The sequence below is a fragment of the Centruroides sculpturatus genome, unplaced genomic scaffold, assembly GCF_000671375.1.
Source record: "Centruroides sculpturatus isolate CEXI.00-Female unplaced genomic scaffold, Cexi_2.0 scaffold89, whole genome shotgun sequence".
Classification (NCBI taxonomy): Eukaryota; Metazoa; Arthropoda; class Arachnida; order Scorpiones; family Buthidae; genus Centruroides; species Centruroides sculpturatus.
In genome coordinates this window covers 139,185-166,717 of record NW_019384460.1, presented here as the reverse complement: position 1 = coordinate 166,717, position 27,533 = coordinate 139,185, and the positions used below count along the sequence as shown (strand labels likewise).

Here is a 27,533-nt window from a genome sequence, read left to right as displayed (position 1 = left end):
TATCCATAAAATATGACCGGGAGACGAATACAGAAATATATCGACTTAATTAACTACTAAAACTATCAAGAATATAGAAATTTCTGAGATATTTTTTTCTCCAAATTAATTTTATAATGATAATTTTTGTTAAAATAAACGAAGTTATGCTTCATCATGAATTATTTTCTATCACGAATTTGAGACATTAAAATGTTGGCCTTACGGTTGTAATAATGTCAATACGACTAAAGCTTTAATCCTCGTTGATGATCGTTAAAAATGCTAATTACCAAATAATCAAAATAGCTATTCTAGTTAGTTACTTTATATCCATTTTTTCAAAACAAATATAAACGAGCTCACGTTTTCTTGTTATTTAATTAAATTAAATATTAAATTTTCGAAGGTTAAAAATAAACTAAAAATAAAATAAAAGATAATAAACTATAAAAAATACGACAACTTATCGTTAATATGCCTTAAAGCATCACTATAGATTTTTGTGATTTATTTTAACAGTATACTAGATCAATGTCAGGCTGAGAAACACTAAGTCGAGTGGTAAAGTATCGTCTTCCATCATCGTGAAAGTAGAAATTAAAAAATGCTTGTAGAGAATGATAAATTAACAGGAATACTGTAGATTTATGCACGCCTCTTAGAATGAAAGGAAGAAAAAAATATAAACGATGTGGCATGTGATTACGTCTTAACTCAAATTAACTTCGTGTATAAATAGCGTAAAAGCTCTTACTCCCAATTAATTTAACTCAGTTAAACTTTTCTCTCTACGTATTTATAACGTTAAATATAAACCGTAATTTCTTATATATATGCCTTAAAAATCTAAAATTTTAAGTTAGTAATACATGAAAATTTTTAAATGTTTTTGAAGATCAATGATTGGTTATTACGAGAAAAATTAACTGTAAATAAAATGTCATATATCAGATTGAAAAATTTTCCAATAAATAAATTTATATATATATATATATATATTATTTNTAAAAATAATTAATAAAAACTATAAAATACTGATAACTATCGTTTTCAGCTAAATGATTTTTTTAATTTACAACTAAAAAGATAATTTTTTTTTCACTTATATTTATAGACCAATAAATATCGCTATTATGTAATATATATTATAAATAAAATAATAAAATAAATTATTGCTAATAATACAAATATATAGCAACGTTTCTAACAATGAAAGCAGTAATAATCCCTGTAATAAAGTATGATACAAAAAGATAACTCGGATACAACCATTTTGAACCATTTGTTTCTAGCATGACCATTTTGAATTCTCACGGGATGCCAATTCCAATATCTAATTTATAACACAAGATCCATTAAGCTGTTAACAGAAAGGTTATATCTCGTTTCTTCTAATCTCTCTTAAGAAAAAGAAAAAGAAAAAAAAATCAACAATTACTTTCAACATTGGGAAAATATTTTCGCTAGAAAACGAATGTAATAATTTAACTAAACTTTGACACGTTTCACTTTTGGAATAAGTTTTATTTGTTTAATATTTGCATATGTCAATAAATTTGTGACGCAGGCCGGAAAAAGTAAGAAAAAATAAAAAAATCATTTTGTCAGTGATGAGATACTATTTTGCATTAGAAAGAGATCCATAAATATTTCTGTAAGTATCTATATTTTCAAAGTGAATATAATGAATAATTTGAAAATTAAATTATTTATCACTTACATTTTATGCTTACAAATTAATATAAATAATTAATTAAGATACTTAAAAATATTTCCATTAATCAACAATTAAACACGAACTTAAAATAAAAACAAAACATTAAATATTTATTTAAATAATTGAGAGAAAAACTAGCGGATATACGTATATTTTTTCGTAATAAGTATTCATTTATTGATCAAAACACACAATATTCCGAAAGACATAAACGTCAATTTAAATTCTTGACCCGGGTACGACTCCTATATAAAGCAAATTGAATTTATCCGAAAGCGACAGAAGGGTATTGACTTTGAAAACAGAGAAACTGTTGAGAGATGTAAAATTTAAAACATTTCAGCTCTCTTATGAGATTATTCGTCAAAGGTAGAGTCAAATCATTATTGGTTTTGATATGTTTGAAGTTTTTGTTTAAGAAACTAGGCATCGCTATTGGCGGATGATAAAAAACTGAAAAGATGTAAAATATATATAAGAAAAAAGAGTCAGACACCTATACTAAAATATATCGTTTACGATCAAATATCGTTTTTATACATAGGACTACGGATAACGGTTACGGACCCTGGGGGTTAGGTCCTTCCAGGTCCTTATATACCTTCTTCCGACGTGACGTTCTGTTTATCACATTTATTTTTCTCCTTTTACATATTTCAAAGTATAGTACATAATGATAAAAATTGCCAGGATAAATAAGTTCAAATTTACAAAATTTAAGAAAAATTCTTAAAAATAGACAATACGTAAAAGTGTCTTCAAACTGTCCTTTTGCACACGTACGAGGAAATTAACTGTTAAATTCTTCATGTCAAAATTTTTAATTGTGCGTCGCCAGAGGAATGATTTTAACGTTTTACATATTGAGGCAGACGAATAGCCTCAAATGTAAGGTCGACTCCGCCGTGGCACTGTTAATTTCCTCGTGTGCGTGCAAAAGGACAAAGTTAGAAGACACTTTTAAGTATTGTCTATTTTTAAGAATTTTTCTTAAATACAGTACATAAATTGATCTTCTACACCTCGTAATTAAAAGTATTCTATATTATAGAAACCCGATCTGGGCCTCTGTTTTAGCTCGGGCCCTATGGCTTTAGCCCGAGTTTCCTCACTCTCTTTTCGACCTTATTTAGATGAATACATGAAACTTGCCACTTAATAGTTATTATGGTCTTGTAGGGAAAAATCGAATTAAGCTTTTAGATTTATCAATCAAAAATTTTATCGATTTAATTTAAAATATAATGTCAAATATTCAAATCGAACTAAATTATATTTTAGATACCTATTTATAACGATTATTTAATTCGATTTTTAGTAATTTTCAGAAAACAAAATGTATTATTTTCAATTTGATTGATATTGATATATTCGCTGATAACAAAACTTACGCACCGAGGAAGAGACGTTGGAACATTATTAGTACGAAAAAATGACGATAGTAATAAGTGATTACAATTTCTTAGTTAAAGGGTTTTCCCGTGCAACAACAATTTAAAGGAATTTTTAGTATTTTTTGCGTCATAATGCGGCGATACGATCGAACATAAAGGCAAACGGGCACGGTAACAACTACTGCTTCAAATCCCTCATAGTCATACATGCCTGAAATTAGCGTCCCATATTTTTTCCACGAATGCTTGTTAGTCGCTTAATCTGGACATCGGGCAGGTCAAGGAAATGTGGCGACTCGTCGGAAAAATTTTTGGAGATCTTAGCTGTGTTCTTCTGAGCGTTTTCTTTCTAAAAAATGGCTGTTTGCAGCCCTGCCATAAAAAAAAAAAAAAACACTAGAGCGTAGTCATCAATTTCTCTCGAACCACTATATAACTGTCATACGAGTTGGTTCCCCAAACCAGCAAACTAGCAGTAGCGGAAATGTGCCGCTGACTATTGAGCAGCACATCGCTAAAGAGGAGATGGACTGATGGTAGAAGGCATGAAAAACAACACGTGTATGATCTTCCTGGGAGGACTTTTATGCGAAACTGGCACCTATTTAGCCGTCAGACACGTGAAGAAATTCCGGCAAACTTCAGGGTTCGCGTCTCACTATCGAGCACTTGATCAGGCCGATAGTGAGGCGCGAACCTATCCATAATCGACTACAGAGTTCAATGGTTTTTATTCACTCGGCTACTGGTGGGAATAAAAGGAGATTGAAGCGCTCACCAGTGATCCTCCTCCATTCTAACACGGTGGTCGCCATATGCATGCAAATTTTGTCATAGTTCGTCTCCTAAAAGAGAACAAGATCATCTAGCGAGGCTTCCACGTCTCTTTAGATGATAAACAAAGATTCAGTTGCAACTGTTCGTGATTGTTTCATGATCAGACGATCATCTCTCTCGGTTGTCTGTCTTGGAACACCCAGAGCCTGCCCGCCGAATGTATGCCCTCACTTATCTACTATCCCCAACATCTTCCACAATCACGTCACAATGGTCCAGATGACAAGCAATTCAGCTAAACGGCTAATCTGCTTACCTCAGCCAGATAATAAGGTTTTTCTCAAACTCGGTCAGCAGTGTATGATGTCTTTGACTGCGGATGTACAGGTATGCTTGCGTTCGAAGACCTTCAAACAACAGATACACTAAAAATTCTGAACAAATGAATTCCTCACAGTAAGCCTCTGCCACTGAGTCTTTTTATAAAATACTAAAGTAGTAATCTTATGGCACTTTGATAGCATTACCTGGCATGCAATTGTACCAAACTAAAATCATTTACTTACCTGACTGAGACATAGCCGTATGCCGAATTTTGCAGTCAGTGAACAATATTATCTGAATGCGTAACTTTTTTGTCAACGCGGTACTACTTCAATACATTCTATTATTATTAAAAATATAATAATTTTAATTTACTTCAACAAAGATTAATTAAGTGTAAGTCTCAAAATTGAAAATAAACTAACGTACTTTCACTATGTAAATTATTAATATTAACATATATAATTCTATAACATAATACAATAAATTAGGAAGCTCATTTTATAAATAAAATTAATAAGGAAATGGGGGGAACTTGAATCAATAATACAGTAATAATTAGTAAATAAAGTTGATTATTTATAAATGCATTAAAAAATTTTAATTAGTCATAAAATTTAGAAATGCATAAGATGACTTCAAAAAATCCTAAGTTAAAATTTTAAAGAGGTACAGCTTCTTATCATTATATATATAAAGATATTTTAAAGCTATTTATCTTAAATATTAATTATTATATGTTAAGTTTTTTAAAGCATTTTAATTATTCTTAACAGCTGAACATAATTTGTAACTTGTATTAATAACATACAAATTTTTAACACCTCTTACCATTTTTAACATTATATGGATATGAGATATCAAGGATTTATAAGCATTATAAGGAAGATGCCAATCTTCTATAAATACTTATCTTCTTCTCTTTCATATATCAAATTTTAACAGAAAAAAATTTTACATAATCATAAATCATTCATCATTGTCAATCTTTACAAATGCGAATGGGCAGCGATCGATATCATTAGAATATATGCTAATATAAATTTTTTTAGCTAAATTGATACTTATGAAACTTCTTAACAACAAAAAATAAAGCCATTAATCAATTTAAATTTACTTCATGCTTTAATCATTACAATTATATATATATATATGTATACTTTTATAAATGAATAGGAATGAATATAAATAGTGTATTAGTATATAATTTAGTAGAAATGAGATAATTAGCAATAGCAGAGATGAAAATAATTTAAATGGTATAAATCAGTGTTTCTCAACGGGGGCGATATTGCCCCATGTGGGCGTTTTTCCATGTTGAGGGGGCAATACTACGTTGAAGTGGGCGACGATTCGTTAGAGGTTGAGAAACACTGGTATAAATGAATAGGAAAACAAAATCTATAATGTTAATCATCCAAAAATGCATTGCTTTATTATTAAATAAACATCAGAAAATAGGTAGGTAGTAGATTATTAAGTACAACTAACTTTTCTAATTAAGTTGATTGACTCAAATTAGAGAAACAGACTTTGATAACTCGCTGCATTTATCCGGTTGCTTTATCTATTGTAAAATTTTAATTGTATAATCAGTAAGTTTTCATTATATTTAGCTAAGATTTTCATAAACAAATTAAAATTTTATTAATTTAACCATTGCAATATACGATATCATAAAAACAATTTAGTATTTTTCACATAAATCTCACTTTGAATCTAATGCGTCTGGATTCGAATAGAGGAAAGTACCTGTCACTTCCATGTTCTCATTAGTGTATCATTACAACAAGTACGTGACGCTCCGTTACATCTTTTGTGACTTTCCTAAATAGAGAAAGTTGCAACCTCGAAGATATATTTTCGTTTTTAAAAAATCTTTTTGATTTATTAATTGTATTTATAAAAATACACGAAAAAGATTTCTATTCGAAGACAACTAAACAAAAAGTATTATTTTTTTCACCTCAATTGGATACACTAGAATGCCATATGTTTAAAGAAATTCGAAAAATTTCTTACTTGTTTGATAGTGAAAGGAAAATAAAACTGACTTATTTACACAAGCTTGTCTCTGTTTGACTTGTTTCGGTTTATTTCTCCTCTATGTAAGTTACATAGCCAATGTACTTTTGGTCGGGGAAGAAATAGGATTCTTCACAAATAAAAGTGCTACTTTCTATTTGGGCGCTTACAACCCAAACTGTTTGGTTCTCTTTAGATTGGTGGTGAAAAATTCATTGTTCTGTTGACACTGCGAACCGAAAAACTGTACTTACCTTTTCATCATATAAAAGCTACAACTCAATAAAATTTATTTTTGGTAACAGTAAAAATCTTCAGAGAAGAATGAATTAATACCAACAGAAAAAAATATATATATTCAGGTTATTCTTTGTGACAACAGTGTCCAATAATCTCGATGATTTTATTTATCGAACGAAGTGGAAGACGAAGAAGAAGAAAAAAAAAATACAAGTTGAGGAAATACAGAATTAACCCTGTAGGGAATCAACCAACAAAGCCATTTAATAAATTGCCTAGTTGGTCCTTACCTCAACATATTATTATGTAATCCTCGAGGTGCTTGATGAGAACTATAAAAGAGTCCAAAGCATCGACATAATAGTTTTAAATTCTCGTAATCGGTCCTATTCGACTGTTGGAAATGCATCACAAATACTTGCCTGAAACGAAAAAAAAAAATTATTTTATCTTTTACAGTTAGGTATCAGCATTTCATTTATTTACATCTATTTTAAAGTATATAGATAATTAAAAGTGACGAAAGTTTGCTAATGACATTCAATTAAAACGGGAGGAAAATGAAGAAAAATTACATCAAATAATAATTAAAATGCTAAGAACTAACAAATTTTCGATATATTTATAATGGACAGTTTTGATGGATGCGATATACAATTTGTCAAAACAAAATCAATAGAATTTTTTTTTTTAAATTTACAATCTAATTAAATATACACTAACGTATATGAATGGGATTTTTGTAAGATTTTGCAAGTTTGAAAAATTATAAAGCAACGTATATCACTTCGAAATAAATCATTTTCTTCGGTCAATAGATGAAGATACTTCATTAATTTAATAATTCACGCTGCGATTTCAAGGTTTAACATTATGAATAAAACTTTATTAATTACTAAAGTGTTCAATTATTAATTACAAACTACAAGTGATTTGTTATAACAAATCGAAAATTTTCGCCGATATCGGGTCTTTCGAGATAGAAACCAAAGCGATCGTTTTAATGTTAATAGCTGCGGGTCAACCACAAGTTAGATTACTATAACCTAATTTAATGGCTGTTCTACGGCCAGCCTTTAAGTCAAACTGTACATTCTTAAAAGCAGTCGACCAATTAACTTTATTGATAATAACATCGTTACTGAATAATTAGGGACAATAAAAACCTGCACGAGTTTTTATATGTTAAAGATCATTATAAAATTAAGGTGTGTTTAAAACACATTTAAATATTAAAAAAATAATTTATTCATGCAAATAATTATAGGCTACAATTATTTATTATATTATGGAAAAATAATCGTAAGTTTGCATTTAATTGTAAATAATCTGTTAAAAGGAACACACAACGTTAAACACTTTAAAATTGGAAATTGCATATCAGAAAAGAATACTTTGGGTTTTTTTATTCATCTCACGAGTCAGTCTAATGAATTAAAATTGGCTCAGATTATTTTAAGGTTCGATTTAGCTGCTCGGTAGTTAGTATTTTCCTACAGAGATGTCGCTACTTCTTCTTCACGTGTTTTCTCATGACGTTTACTTTCATAAATTTTAATTGTTACTATAAATTTTTAGAAGAATAACGAAAATCCAGTTGGATGAGAAGCAAGAACGGGATATTGACATTATTTTTAAATAGTTAAATTTTTCTTGCAGTCTCAAATGTGCATTTGTGTCACAAAATCGAGGAAAAGTGCGATCTTTCAGTTGTGGTAGGCCTATACGCGAAAGTCTCTCGTAACACTCAAATCTCAATTATGAAATAAATCGATTCAACGATCCTAATTTTTTGTTTATAACTTTTTCACAAGGATTTTGCAAATCCTGAAAGCAGATTATTTTTTCCATTAAGATTATATGATAGTATTGTAATTAAATACATATACAGTATATACTGTATAATGTTATAATCAATAGTAAAAAAATTTTTGTTTTTAATGTGTTCAATCGAATTCTGAGAAGGCAGGTTTCATTATTATAAGTGAAATTTTTCAGATGCAAAAAAATACGTAACTTTAATTGTATGTTTTATTATTTTGCGTAGAGATTACAAACATCAGATGTTGAAATAGCAAAAATGTCATTAAATAAATAATCTTATATATATCAAATAATAATATTGTAGTATGTTATATGTTTTATAATAATCAAACTAACCCACCTCTGTAATACCAAAGAAAACTGACAAGGATTTATATAAAAATGAAAATTTTATGTTTTAGAATAAATTCAGAAATATATAAATTTATCCTGATTATTTCGATTTGAAAAATGAAATTATATATACAGTAATTTATATTTCTTTCAATACAACACAGTTAATCAATTACTGACAAGAATACGCTAAATGACATTAAAGTAATTAACACATGCCAGAATTGAGTTGTTAAACGATCCAGAAATAACTCATAGGCCAAGTAAGTGTAACCTGAGGCTCTCCGTGACTTTTTCTATGGCAAGCATAGTATCTAAATCCTTAAACATATTTACGTCATATATAATTTACTTAAGTCCACGTATCCAGTAAATAAAAATCATAAGGATATAAACGATAAATATAAATACTGTAGTTACCGGTAGTATTCGTGTTTTATTTTCAAAATACCGTACTAGAGTTGGAAATGTGTGTTAACTGCCAATTGTAATTAATGAGATGCAACATTAAAATTCTCAGTAAAATTAAATAACTATAGTACAAATATTGTTTCTTAGTTTTCGTCTGCGATTATAACTGAATGCAATTTATATAGATTATTTTTATTACTTCGATTATTACTAGAATCGGATTTAATGTAGGCCTATAATTTACAAAAAATCCGATGTTTTTGTTTTTCGGTCCGATCTCTCATTAAATGTCACATGACCTTTTACTATATAAAAGTTGCTTATGCATAGGATTCCAGACATCCATTAATTCAAAAAATAATCCTTTATTTTAGCTAAACTGTCTTTGTCCTCTATTGAAACAAGAAAGGACCATATATCCTTTGTCCAAAGAACAATTTGTTTTTTATCTTCATTTTTTCATTGCTTTCGTTTTGTAATGACCGTGATGGATTTTTGCACAGGCATATACCTATCCTTATATCAATCCATATCCTTCTCCAAAGAAAGCAACGGTTTAACCATTAAATATTTTGCTATGATCCGAAATTAATGAGAGATTTCTCGCAGCATATATTCAATGAGAGTGACATTTGGATAAATGCCGTGTATTTGATGCTAAATATGACTTCGCAATAAGTCATGCAATTAAAGATGGCAGTGCCCATATCGAATCCTAGAAGTCTGATAAACGCGCTGTCATTAATTTTCTTACAATAGAACGGTGTTCAGCGACCAAAATTCATTCATGGAAGTGCGAAGTGTACGGACAGACATGCTTGTCGTACTAATCACTACACGATGGTGTGCTGAGTTTAAGAAAGGAATGAGCGTTCAGATCGTCCAAAAATGGCAAGGAGTGACGTTATGCTGAAGTTGGATGATACCGTCCGAAATGACATAACTGCAAACATTAGAAATTTGTGTCTGGAAGTGTCGTTTATGTTTGGAACTGTAAAAAGGGCTGCGAAGCAACTCAGGTATAAGAATGTAACAAATATGAGTAAATAAATGTGGCCTGCCAGAGATCCAAAAGACGAAACGATTCGAAGTGTCCTTCATACATTTGTCTCGCTATGCTCAGGAAGGGATTGAATTTCGTTGTCAGTGCGTTGTACCAGTCATCTAACTCCTTTCAAGGAAAACATTTTGAATTGAAATAACGTGACTTCTGGTCCAAACCGGAATTTCATATATAGTTAATCGGGACCTCATGCCCCTAAACTTTCCGTATCTGGTCTCGGCTTTCATTTATCTAATTCCGTTCTTGAGATTAAGGAAGAACAGACAGACAGAAAACCAAACGGATGACAGTGGGAATTTATAGGTCTACAATTTTTTTTTCAAATTGCCGTCCAATAACTATCATTAAAAATATAAAAAAGGATACCTTTACCTGAATACCAGTTGTTCATATAGAAGTTTAAATCTCTATTAATAATTTCTTACTGAAATCCAGATTTAAAAATAATTGATCTAAATTGATCAATAATTCCAAAGTTTTATAGCTAGGACTGGTAATAGAGGATGACTCCAAAGAACGGAAAATCTTAAACGTGTTGCGGTAGCCATGGTAGGCAGGAAGCGCTTAATGACATATTCGTAAAGACCTGCTAGCACCATATTCCCATTTAGTAATCATGGAGTAGTGGAGGATATATTCATTATAAGAATAGCAGTGTAGGGGCCGCGCGTAAAGAATTTCGACAGAATTTCAATATAGAACGACATGGTCGTGTTCCATCAGCAAATGCAATTAACACATAAGTCCGTAATTTTGAAGAGGTATGTTCGACTCTGAAAGAGAAATCTGCAGGGAGATTGCGAACCGTTCACACGCCAGACATTATCGAGGCTGTTCGAGTTGCTGTAAGCCAGTTTCCCATAAAAGACTTTCCGGGAAGCATCCCTTTCGGCAGACCGCCCATATGTGTCGCCTTGTCCTGTACGAATAAACCACCGAACTGCTGTTTGTTATCAACGAGAAATAAATATCAATAGTTAGTGCAAAATTCATCAATGGCTTAATCTACTATTAACTGGCAAAAATAAATGTTTCTAAAGTATTTATTCTCTTCCATTAATCTCCGTTACAAAATTTCATGTTCTTTGAATCACCCTATATTTTAATTTTTTTCTTGAGACTCATTTCGATATATTAACTGAACAGCAATTTGAAAAAATTGTAGACCTATAAATTTACACTGTCTATCTGCCTATCATTCCTTAATCTCGAGAACGGAGTTATATAGATAAAAGTCGAGACCAGATATGGAATGCTTAGAGGCAGAAGGCCCCGATTAACTATATTCAAACTTCCAGTTTTCATCGGAAGTCACGTTATTTCAATTCAAAACATTTCCCCTGAAAGGAGTTAGATCGACTCTATTGCAAACAGGAAAAGTATAATGTACCGTACATGGGCAAGACACTATTAATTTGAGATGGAGAGCATATATTTTAAATTAAATTAATTAAAAATATGATTAAAAATTGCAGCCCGGCAATGTGACAATAATGTGCACAATAAATAATTGCTCATTCATCTTACAATTTCTTTCGTAAAATAATACCAAAGTTCTTGATGGTGCCATATTGTATAATAAGCTGTTTCATTTAAATAATAAAATTTTAAAAGTGTCGAATTTATTTTTATTAAGTTTATTACTTTACGCTATTTTTCATTACAATTTTTAGCGGACAGTGCTTTCCTCCTCTTTTTCAATCAGTTGTCGAACAATTTTGAAAAATGCTGATTTAGATAATGTAAATATAGCCAACGTCAAGTCTTACGTTATAAAATTTTTTACAATAATATATCAACTTAACCTAACTACAAGGAGGTAAATCAAGTAACCTAAACCAATCCAATTCTAACCTAACACAAAAAAATAAGAAATTCTATTTAAATCTTGAAATACTGTACAAACCTTTAAAAACTCAATCCATCACAAAGAAAGATAAATCAAGTATTTTATTTTAAAATTATAACTGATAAGAAAACCATCATTTAGTTCATTTACAAATTAATTTGAATCTCATTTAAAAACGTAACGCAGAACAAGCGAAAAGTTCTACTAATTAATTAAACCAGCCTCATAGGAAATTCAAACATACTGTAATTAATACTGCGTTACCGATTAAATCTACGAGTATAATTGAGATTAAGCACAAAATTGCTTTAAAGAACTAATCACACAGGAACTTCGGACAAATATTAAAAATAGACTTTATTAATTACAGGAATGGATATGCATATGTACTTCACCCCTCATCAGTCATCTCGTTACAAATATCAGAGACGACTGATGACGGTAACGGAACACTGGTGTACTATATACATTATATAGATATATTTTATATAAGTTATTGGGCTGCAATTTGAAAAATTGTAGACTATAAATTCCCACTGTCGTCCGTCCGTCTTTCGTTAATCTCGAAAACGGAGTTAGATGAAAGACTAGATATGGAAATCTTACGGGCAGGAGGCCCCGATTAACTATATAAGAACTTCCAATGCAAACCAGAAGGCACGTTATTTCAATTCGAAAATTTCCCTCGAAAGGTGTCAGATAGATTACCAGCACGACTCTATTATTAAAGGAAAAGTATGATGTAAACCAGTGTTTCTCAACCTCTAACGAATCATCGCCCCCTTCAACGTAGTATCGCCCCCTCAATAAAACCGTTACGTAGTATCGCCCTCTTTACTTCAAAATTCCGATGCCCAGGGCCAAGACTAACGCCAAATTCGTACTGCATTGAATAGACTAGTGACTAGTGTAATGTTATTTGTTTAATTATTGTACGATATAAAGAATAAAATATCTAATTATTCTTAATATAATGTTTTACTATATCGACCAGAAAATTGTTTTTCGCCCCCAAAATATAAATTGTTACTAATCGCCCCCTCAACAAGGAAAAATGCCCACATGGGGGCGATATCGCCCCCGTTGAGAAACACTGATCTAGATTAAGGAAAGAGAGACAGATGGAGAACAGTGGGAATTTATCAGTCTGCAATTTGGAAAAGTCACAGCAAAAATATTATAATTTTGATGGGAAAAAAGGTCATGAAGTATTTTATAATTAAATGCCTATAATTAAAGACATCACAAAGGTTTATTACCAAATTGTAAAATTTTTACTACTGTGTAAATATGATTTTCATGACAAGTCTGACAGAAACTTAACAGGTTAAAAATCCAGATTCCAGCAGAAGTCTAATGGCATTGATTTGATTAGAAAGTTTCATAGTTTCTCATCACTTAAGCACTTTTACAATAAAATACACTTTTGAAAACTTTACAAGTAGTAATGCTAACATAATAATTCCTATGTTATATTGGTTTACATGTACAATACATACCCTTATTTGTTACATTAATTAAACTTAAACAGCATTAATGATATTCTCATAATTTTGAATAATCATTAACATTAATTATAGAAATATTTTGCCAAATTTCATTTTAATAAAGATCTTTGTTTGGGTAAGATATAGTATGTTTCTGTATTTTAACAGTTGTGGCATTATTTCAAATAACTTTTCTTCAGATACGAACATAGACTTAAATGACTTATGAATTGATAAGTATTGACACTTCTAAAAATTAAGAAAAAATCATTTGTGTGTGTTTAAAGTTTTTTAATGACTTTTGTATAATAAATTGAAACCGTGTCATAAGTCTTCTTTGTTGCTTAAACACTATATAGTGTAATAAATTTGAACATTTGGCATTCTTTCATAAAATTAAAATAAAGAAGAAAGAATGCCAAGTGTTCAAATTTATTACACTACATAGACTTTTGTATATTTAAGTGGCCAATAAGTTTAGTTTTTCATATATTGGTATTCTGTCAGAACCACATACAGTGTTTGTACAAGTAATTCCAATTTCATCTATGATTCGTCGGGGAATCAGATTCCCTAACGAATCACAGATGGAATTACCTGTATATTCATTCTCTGACCAATTATGACATCATAACCCTAACCTATTAAGGTTTCTGCATTTTCCCTTTATAATATTAGGCCAAGTCTATTTAAGTCCATTTTATACACAATTATATAAATTTTTTTTTAAAATTAAAAATCACTTTATTCACTTACAATGAAAAACTTCATGTAAAATTAATTACGTAATTAGCTATGTCACTTCTACATCATATTTAAATAAAATTATGAAATTTTTACAAGANGTGATCCTAAAAAATAATATACTTAAATTCTTGAAATAAAAATAATCCAAAAAAAAAATCCAATCAAAAGACAAGAAGCAACAAATCAATAACAAATTCTAATTTTCTTAAAGTAATTACTAAAATTCTGAATCAGAAAATTTAATATTTTATTCATCTCAAAAGCACATTTTAAATTAATTTTTCATTCAAAATTGTTAAAAGGAAACTATGTTCAGAAAACTAATTAATCAAAAAGTATATTGCTTTTAAGTTAAAACTGAATTAAAGGAAATTAAATACAGTAGAAATTAAATTAAATCTCTTTGAAGAATGTAGCTTGTTAAAATTTGTCAAAATTAATTGAAAATTTTTTATTTTCGTTAACTCAAATCAAAATCTTAAAAGTTGAATATGTCAATAGCTTCACTGATTTCACTAAAATCATTTAGAAAATTCATATTTACAACAGATTTCACTTAAATTCATTATTAAAACAATATAATTATAGTTTAACAATTTGCAATAAGAAATCTAATTATAATGGAATAATCAGGTTTAATTATAGGTTAATTACATTTTATTTTAATGAAGAAAAAATTATAAGTAAGAAATTTTTAAGTAAAATAGTTGTATCTATAATAATTGATATAATAAATGAAAAAAGATTACAGATTTTCTGAAAAGACTTAAATAAATTAAGCCAGTAATTTCCAATATAAATAAAAAACTTTATTGGAGTATTTTATTAGCTCTTAGAGAATTGACTGGAATAATACAACAATTTTTAGTGATTTGAAATGCAACCTCAGCATGTTCTTTTACAATTTAAATAGTGAGAAACACTCTAGGGAAATTTGGATGTAAAGAAAAAAGAATACTTAAGAGTACACAAAAATCAAACAAATTTTTAAAAAGTCTTTCTACACACATCTAAGACATTAAAAAAAGAAAAAGCCTTCTTTTTCAGTAATCTATGCTAATTAAATCAATGTTTACATCAATAGAATAGTGTTTTTTAAAGTAACATACATCAAAGTTCAGAGATACTGTGAGGACAATCTTGAAACTATTTTTTTCAATTTGGAAGTTACAAAGTTGGAAGAATTATTATTATTATATTTTTAAGAATTTGTTATTATTAATAAGTATTTTANGCAAATTTAATAATAAAAGAAATTCGGAAGTTTTCATCTTTTTCATCTTCTGTTCAATATAATATTTAATCTACACAAAAGGATAGAATAGCATTATTTTAAATATGTTTGTAATATTAATTTCGTAGTTTCAACAAAACTTTCGAAATTTGCAATTAATGTCAAATATGCTTCTCTTTGAAAGCGCAATGTTTTTTTATACGCTTTCATTATACTTTACACTTATTAATGTGAGGTAACCAATCTTCGAATTTACTTCTTGTTTTCAAAACATCGAAAATCATTTCAGTCACTTGACAAAACGACACTAAATATATTTTAGTTACAGTGGCTAGCCACTGTACTTTAGCTCTGTATTAGATCTTTACGAAATGAAAATAATTCATCAAATTATCATAAAATTGCAAAAGTATTCATTATAACAAAAATCCAAGTGATTAAAATACAGGAAAGTGAAAAATTACATTGTTATCGTGCTAAAATTCTTTTTTAAAATCTTGCCTCCGATAACTAGTAGAGCCTGTATTCAACTAGTAATATTCAACGCCATCTGGCGAAAAAGTTTGGCACTATAAAGTGCTTTAGCTCTGTTTAACAAAATATTAAATGAAACTTAAAAGCACTTACTTATTAACGGATTTAACTTAAATGATATAATTATAAAAATCTTATATTTAACTGCAAATATTCTAATTTTCTACAACATAAATTTAGAAAAAGTTTCTTGTATCTACTTCAAATATGTATGTGTATATCCATCAGCAAATGNAAATAAGTATTGTGCTAAGTTTTATTATATTTGACAATTTAATAATTTAATTTATATTAACATTTTTAACAATAAACTTCTGCTTAACAAAACTATAATTAAATTTAAAATATTTAAATAGATAGTTTATATAATACAGTAAGACCCCACTTAATGCTGCCTCAATTAACACTGAGTTGATATAAAGCAGTCTGCTCGAAGCCTAAAAAAATGCTCAAAATTTATGCCAATTCAAATTATCACGGTATTTCATTGATTCGTATATACTACAAATTATTTACAAACAAGAACCAATCGGCAAAAGGTGGTAATTCGTCATAGCACCATACTTTCCTTAAATCTATGTTTGTTTTGTGCAATTTTGGAAAAAATATAACATCATGTATGCCATAAGAAATATCAACTTCGCTTGGCAAGAATTAACTGATAAATGGATGAAGTGTGGAAGAAGTTATGGCTGAAGGTATCCAAGAATTCTCAACGAGAAGAGCCTATCACTGTATCATTAGGCTGATCAAACTCAACCTAATCAATATAGCAGGACTAGGAGATATAGATGAGCAAGATGTTGAGGAGTTAAGCAGGTTTCTGGTGAGTGACCTTCAAGAACTGGAAGAACAAAGAATTCATGTGCAACTGGATGTGCAAGAATGTGCAAGAACCCAAAAAATTTCTCTACAGATTTCCTTAGTAAAAGTTTGATAACAATAACTGAAATCATTGATCAAATTGTAGCGAATGATCTAGATTTTGAAAGGAGTGCAAAAGCAAAACAAGGCATTTTGGTTGTGATCTTCTGCTACCGACATTTGCTTAAGGAAAGAAAAAAGTGACAAATGAAACTACATGACTTTATCGCAAAAAACAAGAATTTCAGAAAAGCCAGGACCTTCACAAAAAATGACCTTTAGATTTCTGTATGCATATGTTTATGTGTTGTTTAACATATATTATTATGTAAATTAATATAAACACAACTTAAAATTATAGGAGAATTTGTTTATTTTTGGTCGCATGTTTCCCTATCCCTATTTACTCTATGTTAAAATGACCTCATTTAACAATGTTTTGCTTAGCACTTTGTCATCTAGAAATGCTAAGCAGGGTCTTACTGTGTTAATAGATTTATTTAAATATAAAATTAATTTGAACATTAACATATAACTAATTAAAGATGTATTATACATTTTTAATATATAAAATTTGACAATAATTTTAGTTCAGAGCTACAATCTTAATTTAATAGACTAGAAGCATAATTATTTAAAATATTATTTTCATTATTGAGTTAATGAAAATTATTTCATTAAATAAAAATATCTCCAATGAATTTGTCTCATTTTCTGTATAAAAATTCAAAGAGCTTTTTTAAAATACTTTATAAATTAACCAATATTTAATAACACTATGAAAATATAAAACTTTAGAAATAAAAATAAAAAAATGAATTTGGAAATAATTTCATAAAAATCCAGCAAATCAGTGATCCTAAAAAATAATATACTTAAATTCTTGAAATAAAAATAATCCAAAAAAAAAATCCAATCAAAAGACAAGAAGCAACAAATCAATAACAAATTCTAATTTTCTTAAAGTAATTACTAAAATTCTGAATCAGAAAATTTAATATTTTATTCATCTCAAAAGCACATTTTAAATTAATTTTTCATTCAAAATTGTTAAAAGGAAACTATGTTCAGAAAACTAATTAATCAAAAAGTATATTGCTTTTAAGTTAAAACTGAATTAAAGGAAATTAAATACAGTAGAAATTAAATTAAATCTCTTTGAAGAATGTAGCTTGTTAAAATTTGTCAAAATTAATTGAAAATTTTTTATTTTCGTTAACTCAAATCAAAATCTTAAAAGTTGAATATGTCAATAGCTTCACTGATTTCACTAAAATCATTTAGAAAATTCATATTTACAACAGATTTCACTTAAATTCATTATTAAAACAATATAATTATAGTTTAACAATTTGCAATAAGAAATCTAATTATAATGGAATAATCAGGTTTAATTATAGGTTAATTACATTTTATTTTAATGAAGAAAAAATTATAAGTAAGAAATTTTTAAGTAAAATAGTTGTATCTATAATAATTGATATAATAAATGAAAAAAGATTACAGATTTACTAAACTTTGTATGATATTATTCATATTAATGGGAATTTAACAGTAATTTTCACTGTAAAGTTATATAATTATATTACACACATACACATACACACACAAAATAGTGAAAATTAAAAAAACAATTTATTAATTACAATATTGTAAAATTCTTTGCTAAAAACCTTTAAAACACACTCATTAACAAAAAAATGTAATGCCCCAAGAATGTATTGAAATTAAATGAAACATTATTAGTGAAAACATAATGACAATGGTAATAATTGATTACAATATCATAGCAAATAAACAATTTCCTGTATACAACAATAAAATATAAAATAACCTTTAGTATTTTGTGAGATCTCCTCTTGCTTAAATACATGCAAAATATGGTTAAACTTATGAAGGCATACAACGTTGCAACTACTGCAACACCAAATCTTATTTGGGTCCTGTTGAATTAAAATTTTGTCACAAACTATTATTACAAGCTACAAGTCCTACAAGAAGTCAGTGTATATTTAAAAAGTCACATGTTTGGTACAAGCTACAAGTCATAAAAGAGTAGTAGTTGCATAAATACAGATATCCATCATACAACATGGTGCTTCTACAACATGATTTTGCTCTATATCAACTTCGCTTGGCAAGAATTAACTGATAAATGGATGAAGTGTGGAAGAAGTTATGGCTGAAGGTATCCAAGAATTCTCTATATAAACAAATATATATATAAAACACATATTAACAATTTGCTAAATATTACAAGAAAGGCTTAAATAAAAAGAGATAAGAATAAAAAGTATGTAAGTCAAGATACTTTTATCATCAGCTTTGTTAAGGAAATGGAAGACCTTCTTGGAATTGCTGATATCTAGAATAACTTGGGCATAAAAAAAATTGCTTCTTTTCCTACTTCTGCAATATCAAGAGGAAGACTCAATTTCATAGATTTTGAACAATGAAACACTTTTTCTTATATCAAATACAGTAAAAAAGCTTTAAAGTCATGAATTATCCATAAGAGTTAAATGTTTTTTGGTTCTGATCGATATTCTTCAAAAATTTATAACATAGTCACATAAATTACTTCATTAAATAATAACATAAAACTTTTTCTTTTTCAAATAAAGAATATTCATTGAATTTTAAAGAAAAATTTGCATTTTTAAATTATAAATCTAAGGAATTTTAGATTTTTAGATCATAGTTTTTATAAAAATCTATCCTAATATGAATAATTAATTGAATTGAAAATATTTTTATTAATATATTGTTTGATGTTTTTAAAAATGGAGATAAATTTAAACAAATATTATTAATATTAATTATGTGTTTATTAAATACTCATTACAGAATATGATATATTAATTTAATGCCCCCCAAAAATAATAATTTTGAATTAGTAATGTGAAAACTTATCATAAAGTTTTTCACAATACCAAAAAAAATTACGAATTAAAGAAATAATTTAAAAGTAAAAAAAATAACATGTCAAATTAAAATTGCAAATTCCAAAAAACAAAAATGCAAGAGTTAACAAGATTAACAACAATCAAAGTTTTCATCATAAAATTTTCTATCTTTTATATAAAAATATTTCACAAAATTTTCTTTAAAACTCTAAATAATACTGCTTTATTGATGTACAAAATAAAAATATTTTGGGTTAAAATTTAATTAAAAATACAATTATGTATAGTTTTTAAATTAATTATATTTAAATTTAACCAAAATATATCAACAACAAACAGAATAATAATAAAATCATTTTAATTCTTAAATTTTTAAACCTTTCTTTTTACATAAAAGTTTACAATTCTAAATTTATAAAGTATGAAAAGACTTAAATAAATTAAGCCAGTAATTTCCAATATAAATAAAAAACTTTATTGGAGTATTTTATTAGCTCTTAGAGAATTGACTGGAATAATACAACAATTTTTAGTGATTTGAAATGCAACCTCAGCATGTTCTTTTACAATTTAAATAGTGAGAAACACTCTAGGGAAATTTGGATGTAAAGAAAAAAGAATACTTAAGAGTACACAAAAATCAAACAAATTTTTAAAAAGTCTTTCTACACACATCTAAGACATTAAAAAAAGAAAAAGCCTTCTTTTTCAGTAATCTATGCTAATTAAATCAATGTTTACATCAATAGAATAGTGTTTTTTAAAGTAACATACATCAAAGTTCAGAGATACTGTGAGGACAATCTTGAAACTATTTTTTTCAATTTGGAAGTTACAAAGTTGGAAGAATTATTATTATTATATTTTTAAGAATTTGTTATTATTAATAAGTATTTTATATCATATTTTATGTTTGCAAAATGGTGATAAATTTATTATAATTTAAGTTTTATTAGAATGTCTACATCTAAAAAATTTAAATTCTTTTACAGATTGAAATTTTTCCATATTACTTTAATGTTTTCATATTAATTTCAATTCTTAAATTAATATTTTTAATAATTAAAAACAGTTTTATTTAATAAAATAAGTTTATAAAAATATTAATTTTTAATTATTTATTTACATGAACTGGAAAAGACTGATAGATAAAAGAATCATAAGTTGAATTTTTTAAAATATGACTATGATTTGTATTAAAATGATAAAAAATTTTGAATTTAAGATATGGTTTTAAAATCCAAACAACCCAGAATATCATTAATAAAGTTAATTAACAACATATAAAACTAAATTATTAAATAAATAAGTATTGTGCTAAGTTTTATTATATTTGACAATTTAATAATTTAATTTATATTAACATTTTTAACAATAAACTTCTGCTTAACAAAACTATAATTAAATTTAAAATATTTAAATAGATAGTTTATATAATACAGTAAGACCCCACTTAATGCTGCCTCAATTAACACTGAGTTGATATAAAGCAGTCTGCTCGAAGCCTAAAAAAATGCTCAAAATTTATGCCAATTCAAATTATCACGGTATTTCATTGATTCGTATATACTACAAATTATTTACAAACAAGAACCAATCGGCAAAAGGTGGTAATTCATCATAGCACCATACTTTCCTTAAATCTATGTTTGTTTTGTGCAATTTTGGAAAAAATATAACATCATGTATGCCATAAGAAATATCAACTTCGCTTGGCAAGAATTAACTGATAAATGGATGAAGTGTGGAAGAAGTTATGGCTGAAGGTATCCAAGAATTCTCAACGAGAAGAGCCTATCACTGTATCATTAGGCTGATCAAACTCAACCTAATCAATATAGCAGGACTAGGAGATATAGATGAGCAAGATGTTGAGGAGTTAAGCAGGTTTCTGGTGAGTGACCTTCAAGAACTGGAAGAACAAAGAATTCATGTGCAACTGGATGTGCAAGAATGTGCAAGAACCCAAAAAATTTCTCTACAGATTTCCTTAGTAAAAGTTTGATAACAATAACTGAAATCATTGATCAAATTGTAGCGAATGATCTAGATTTTGAAAGGAGTGCAAAAGCAAAACAAGGCATTTTGGTTGTGATCTTCTGCTACCGACATTTGCTTAAGGAAAGAAAAAAGTGACAAATGAAACTACATGACTTTATCGCAAAAAACAAGAATTTCAGAAAAGCCAGGACCTTCACAAAAAATAACCTTTAGATTTCTGTATGCATATGTTTATGTGTTGTTTAACATATATTATTATGTAAATTAATATAAACACAACTTAAAATTATAGGAGAATTTGTTTATTTTTGGTCGCATGTTTCCCTATCCCTATTTACTCTATGTTAAAATGACCTCATTTAACAATGTTTTGCTTAGCACTTTGTCATCTAGAAATGCTAAGCAGGGTCTTACTGTGTTAATAGATTTATTTAAATATAAAATTAATTTGAACATTAACATATAACTAATTAAAGATGTATTATACATTTTTAATATATAAAATTTGACAATAATTTTAGTTCAGAGCTACAATCTTAATTTAATAGACTAGAAGCATAATTATTTAAAATATTATTTTCATTATTGAGTTAATGAAAATTATTTCATTAAATAAAAATATCTCCAATGAATTTGTCTCATTTTCTGTATAAAAATTCAAAGAGCTTTTTTAAAATACTTTATAAATTAACCAATATTTAATAACACTATGAAAATATAAAACTTTAGAAATAAAAATAAAAAAATGAATTTGGAAATAATTTCATAAAAATCCAGCAAATCAGTGATCCTAAAAAATAATATACTTAAATTCTTGAAATAAAAATAATCCAAAAAAAAAATCCAATCAAAAGACAAGAAGCAACAAATCAATAACAAATTCTAATTTTCTTAAAGTAATTACTAAAATTCTGAATCAGAAAATTTAATATTTTATTCATCTCAAAAGCACATTTTAAATTAATTTTTCATTCAAAATTGTTAAAAGGAAACTATGTTCAGAAAACTAATTAATCAAAAAGTATATTGCTTTTAAGTTAAAACTGAATTAAAGGAAATTAAATACAGTAGAAATTAAATTAAATCTCTTTGAAGAATGTAGCTTGTTAAAATTTGTCAAAATTAATTGAAAATTTTTTATTTTCGTTAACTCAAATCAAAATCTTAAAAGTTGAATATGTCAATAGCTTCACTGATTTCACTAAAATCATTTAGAAAATTCATATTTACAACAGATTTCACTTAAATTCATTATTAAAACAATATAATTATAGTTTAACAATTTGCAATAAGAAATCTAATTATAATGGAATAATCAGGTTTAATTATAGGTTAATTACATTTTATTTTAATGAAGAAAAAATTATAAGTAAGAAATTTTTAAGTAAAATAGTTGTATCTATAATAATTGATATAATAAATGAAAAAAGATTACAGATTTACTAAACTTTGTATGATATTATTCATATTAATGGGAATTTAACAGTAATTTTCACTGTAAAGTTATATAATTATATTACACACATACACATACACACACAAAATAGTGAAAATTAAAAAAACAATTTATTAATTACAATATTGTAAAATTCTTTGCTAAAAACCTTTAAAACACACTCATTAACAAAAAAATGTAATGCCCCAAGAATGTATTGAAATTAAATGAAACATTATTAGTGAAAACATAATGACAATGGTAATAATTGATTACAATATCATAGCAAATAAACAATTTCCTGTATACAACAATAAAATATAAAATAACCTTTAGTATTTTGTGAGATCTCCTCTTGCTTAAATACATGCAAAATATGGTTAAACTTATGAAGGCATACAACGTTGCAACTACTGCAACACCAAATCTTATTTGGGTCCTGTTGAATTAAAATTTTGTCACAAACTATTATTACAAGCTACAAGTCCTACAAGAAGTCAGTGTATATTTAAAAAGTCACATGTTTGGTACAAGCTACAAGTCATAAAAGAGTAGTAGTTGCATAAATACAGATATCCATCATACAACATGGTGCTTCTACAACATGATTTTGCTCTAACAGTTTGAAAATTGGGGATATCCTCTAAACAACATGACTTCTGGTTTCACTCTAACACGGTTTGGAAATCCTCCATACAAAATTTCACAATTTTTAAGTGTAAATTTCGTTATTTGATTTTTTTTTTATTCGAGTAAGCATAAGTGTTGTCTCAAATTTGCCCATGGATTTTAGAATATTAAAATTTTCAATTTGTCTGTGCCTTTTGTCAGGTTTACTTTAATGAAAACTGATAATACAGGTTTTTCTCCTTTGTCCTAGCTTTCCTATCAACCAGGTGTTGTCATTACTTTCAGATTTTAGCCTTTAAGACCCACTGTGTTTTGTTTTTATAGATTAAACTTCATACTTAGTAAAGTTTATTTAAACATTTTTAGGTAAGTGCTATTAAACTTTTTTTTTAACTGTAGGTAAGCAATCATTTGTAAACTGATAAGTGAAATATGGTAATATCTTGGTACTTGAACAATTTGGTATTCAAACACAAATTGTGGAGAAAAGTTGCTCAGTACTCAACTGAACAATCACACCCACTAGAACAAATTTTTGATTAATAACATATTTTTATTTTGTCATCCATAAAAATTTTTTTTATGATAAAAATAAAAAATATGAAAATGTTGCTGATATTTCTGATCAAGATCAACAAAAAAGCTGAGATGATGATGATACTTTGTAAAAAAAAAAAAACACTTTTGTTTAAAATTAATACAGTACTTTTAATTGTGATTGTTAATTAATTACTGATTGGAAATAAATTATCACTTGCTTTAACGAACATATTTCTCTTAATGACAAAAAAGAATAATATACTTTTGTTAACTTCTGGAATGTAACCCTACATTTTGCATTAGTCCTTTGTTTTGTACAGCACGGATTCACATAATACAGCACTTTTTTTGGAACGTAACTACTATATTATATGAGGGATGCATGTATAAGCATTTATAAGTTAAGACATAGAAAGAGTGATTAAAAAGATTATAAGTTGTAAACTTTCAGTTGTATAAAACAAATTTCTCTGACTTACAGGTGCAATTCTTATTTTAAGCAAAAATACAATATAGCAGGCTTCATTAACAAGTTAATCATAATCAACAAATTGGTAGCAGCATCACTTTTGGTTGATAGTAAATAATATGGCCCATTAAAACTTACAAAAATATTTGTTATTTCAATACGAATATTAAATCCATTTTCTTCATGGAGATCTCATAACTATTCACTATGAATTGGTAACATTGTCCTCTATGAGATGAAATGTGGTGAATAGGAAGTGCTCTCTGTGTCAATGATTGTTGCTAAGTTTAGTAGTTATTTTAAAAATTGTTTTATTGTATCTTAAATAATTTCAGTTAAGTACAAAATGAATGCACCAAAAACAGCAAAACTTATGATTTGAGCAACAAAAAGAAATAAAATTCTTCTTTTTTTGTTGTTGTGAAAAATAAATGACCCCCTGTGTTAATTACTTTTTGTCCTTATTGTATAAGTATTCTAAAAAATGTTTATGAGAACCTTACTTTATTTAAGGACTTCTTACATCAAGGAGAAGGATAACAATTGTTTTTCAGATATTTATTATAACACAAATCTGTATGCTAGTTATTCAGCATTTCAGACCACTGCCCAAAGACATACATACAGATGACAGTGGAAATTTATAGATCTACAATTTTTTTTCAAATTGCGGCCGAATAATAATAATAATAATCATCAGAACACAGTTAAAGCAATAAGCACATATGTCATCCCTGTACTCACATACTCTTTTGGAGTTATACATTGGACTCATACAGATCTTGAGCAACTCCAAAGGAAAACAAGAACAACACTTACTAAGCATAAACAACATCATCCTAAATCTGCCACAGAAAGATTAACCCTTCCACATAAAGTTGGAGGACGTGGCCTGATTGACATAGTTAACCTTCACTACAAACAAATACAGTCACTGTGAGAGTTTTTCTACAGGAAACAAGAACATCACAGTTACATAAAGTAGTAATTCTAGCAGACTCAAATAACACAGCATTAAACTTACACTCACATCATACAGACTTGACACAACATATAAAAAGCAAAGACACCATTAAGCAATCGTGTGCTCGAAAGGCACTCCATGGCAGGCATCCTTATGACCTGGCCCAGGATTTTGTTGACAAAACTGCATCAAACAGCTGGTTAGATCGGGGATGTCTCTTTGGGGAGATGGAAGGAATCATGATTGCCATACAGGATCAGGTCATAAATACTAAAAACTACAGAAAACACATACTCAAAGATACAACATTCACAAATGACACATGCAGAAAATGTCACATCATGCCAGAAACTATACAACACATCACTTCTGGTTGCAAGCTCTTGGCACAGACAGATTACTTACATAGACACAATCAAGTAGCAAATATAATACACCAAGAGCTTGCAAAGTAACACAAATTATTAGACATCCACGAACCATACTACAAATACATTCCACAGACAGTATTGGAAAACAACACGTACAAAATGTACTACGACAGAGCCATAATTACAGATAAAACAATTTACCACAACAGACCAGACATCACACTCATTGACAAACACAATAAAATCACATACATTATAGACATAGCCATTCTAAACACTCACAATGTACAAAACACATGCACTGAAAAAATTAGCAAGTACACAGAACTTGCCCAGGAAATAAGGCATCTGTGGAGGATGGATAGGGTGCTTATTGTACCTGTCGTTCTCTCCTGTACAGGTGTGATATCACACACACTACACAAAAGCCTGGGAACATTACAATTGAATACAGAAGGACACTAAATTGAATACATGCCATCTTGTTAGGAATTCCTGAATACAGACACTGACACACTTATTTTATTTTAGTTTTGTTTTGGTTGCTATGCCTTGACTCTGGTCCGGCATAGTACACAGCCACTGGTGTGAACCGAGTATAACCCACTAAACACAACAATAATAGTAATGCCATAAAATATTTTATTATTTTAAGAGCAAAGTTTCAAACAAATAATTTTGAAATGAAGAATATAATAATGTAGCCACTTGGAATTGTTACTATATTTCTTATAAGATTAAATTAGGAGTGAAAAAAAGAATCACATCTTTTGATATATGTCAAATGACCTAATCAAACTACAGAATATAGTAGTTTGATTAGGTTAAATTTATCATGGAAACAAAGTTGTGTTTCCATGATAAATTTAAAATTATATGGAAATATAAGCAATGTAATATATTTAAAAGTAAAAAAATTCTTTCAAAATTACTCTTTGGATATATTGCTTGATATCAGAATTCTGATGATATATCAAATGATATTCAATAAATCAATAATCAACAAATATATCATTAAATTTTTTATATAATTCAAAATAGGTTTACAATAAAATTAATAATAGATTTAGCAACTATAAAGACACTCTCCATAATCTAGGGATTGTATACTGGTTTACTGGTTAACTGATAAATTGACAAAAAAAACATTCGATAAACTTACCGGTAAATTTTTGAAATTTACCAGTAATTCGGTAAATGAAAAATCCATACTAGAAATTTCTATGTAGAAAATATTGTGTTTATAGATATTTAAAAGGGCTAAAGGGACATTGAAAATAAACAAAAACAGGTAAGTGTAAGCAACAATTTACCTCATTATTAATTTTATGTGAGATATTTTTCATTTAATTTTAATTTAATGACCATTTGTCCAACAAGTGTTGAATCAGAAAGGGTATTCTCGGGATCTG

The 27,533-nt window shown here is 27.8% G+C and overlaps 1 protein-coding gene across 1 annotated transcript in view; it reads right to left on the bottom strand.

Moving 5' to 3' along the window:
* The window catches only part of LOC111620824, a 43,517-nt gene that overhangs the window by 3,693 nt on the left and 12,291 nt on the right, over nt 1-27,533 (bottom strand). Inside the window, exon 3 of the mRNA XM_023362816.1 lies at nt 6,750-6,881. Coding sequence (XP_023218584.1) covers nt 6,750-6,881 — 132 coding nt within the window. The remainder of the gene's footprint in view (nt 1-6,749; nt 6,882-27,533) is intronic.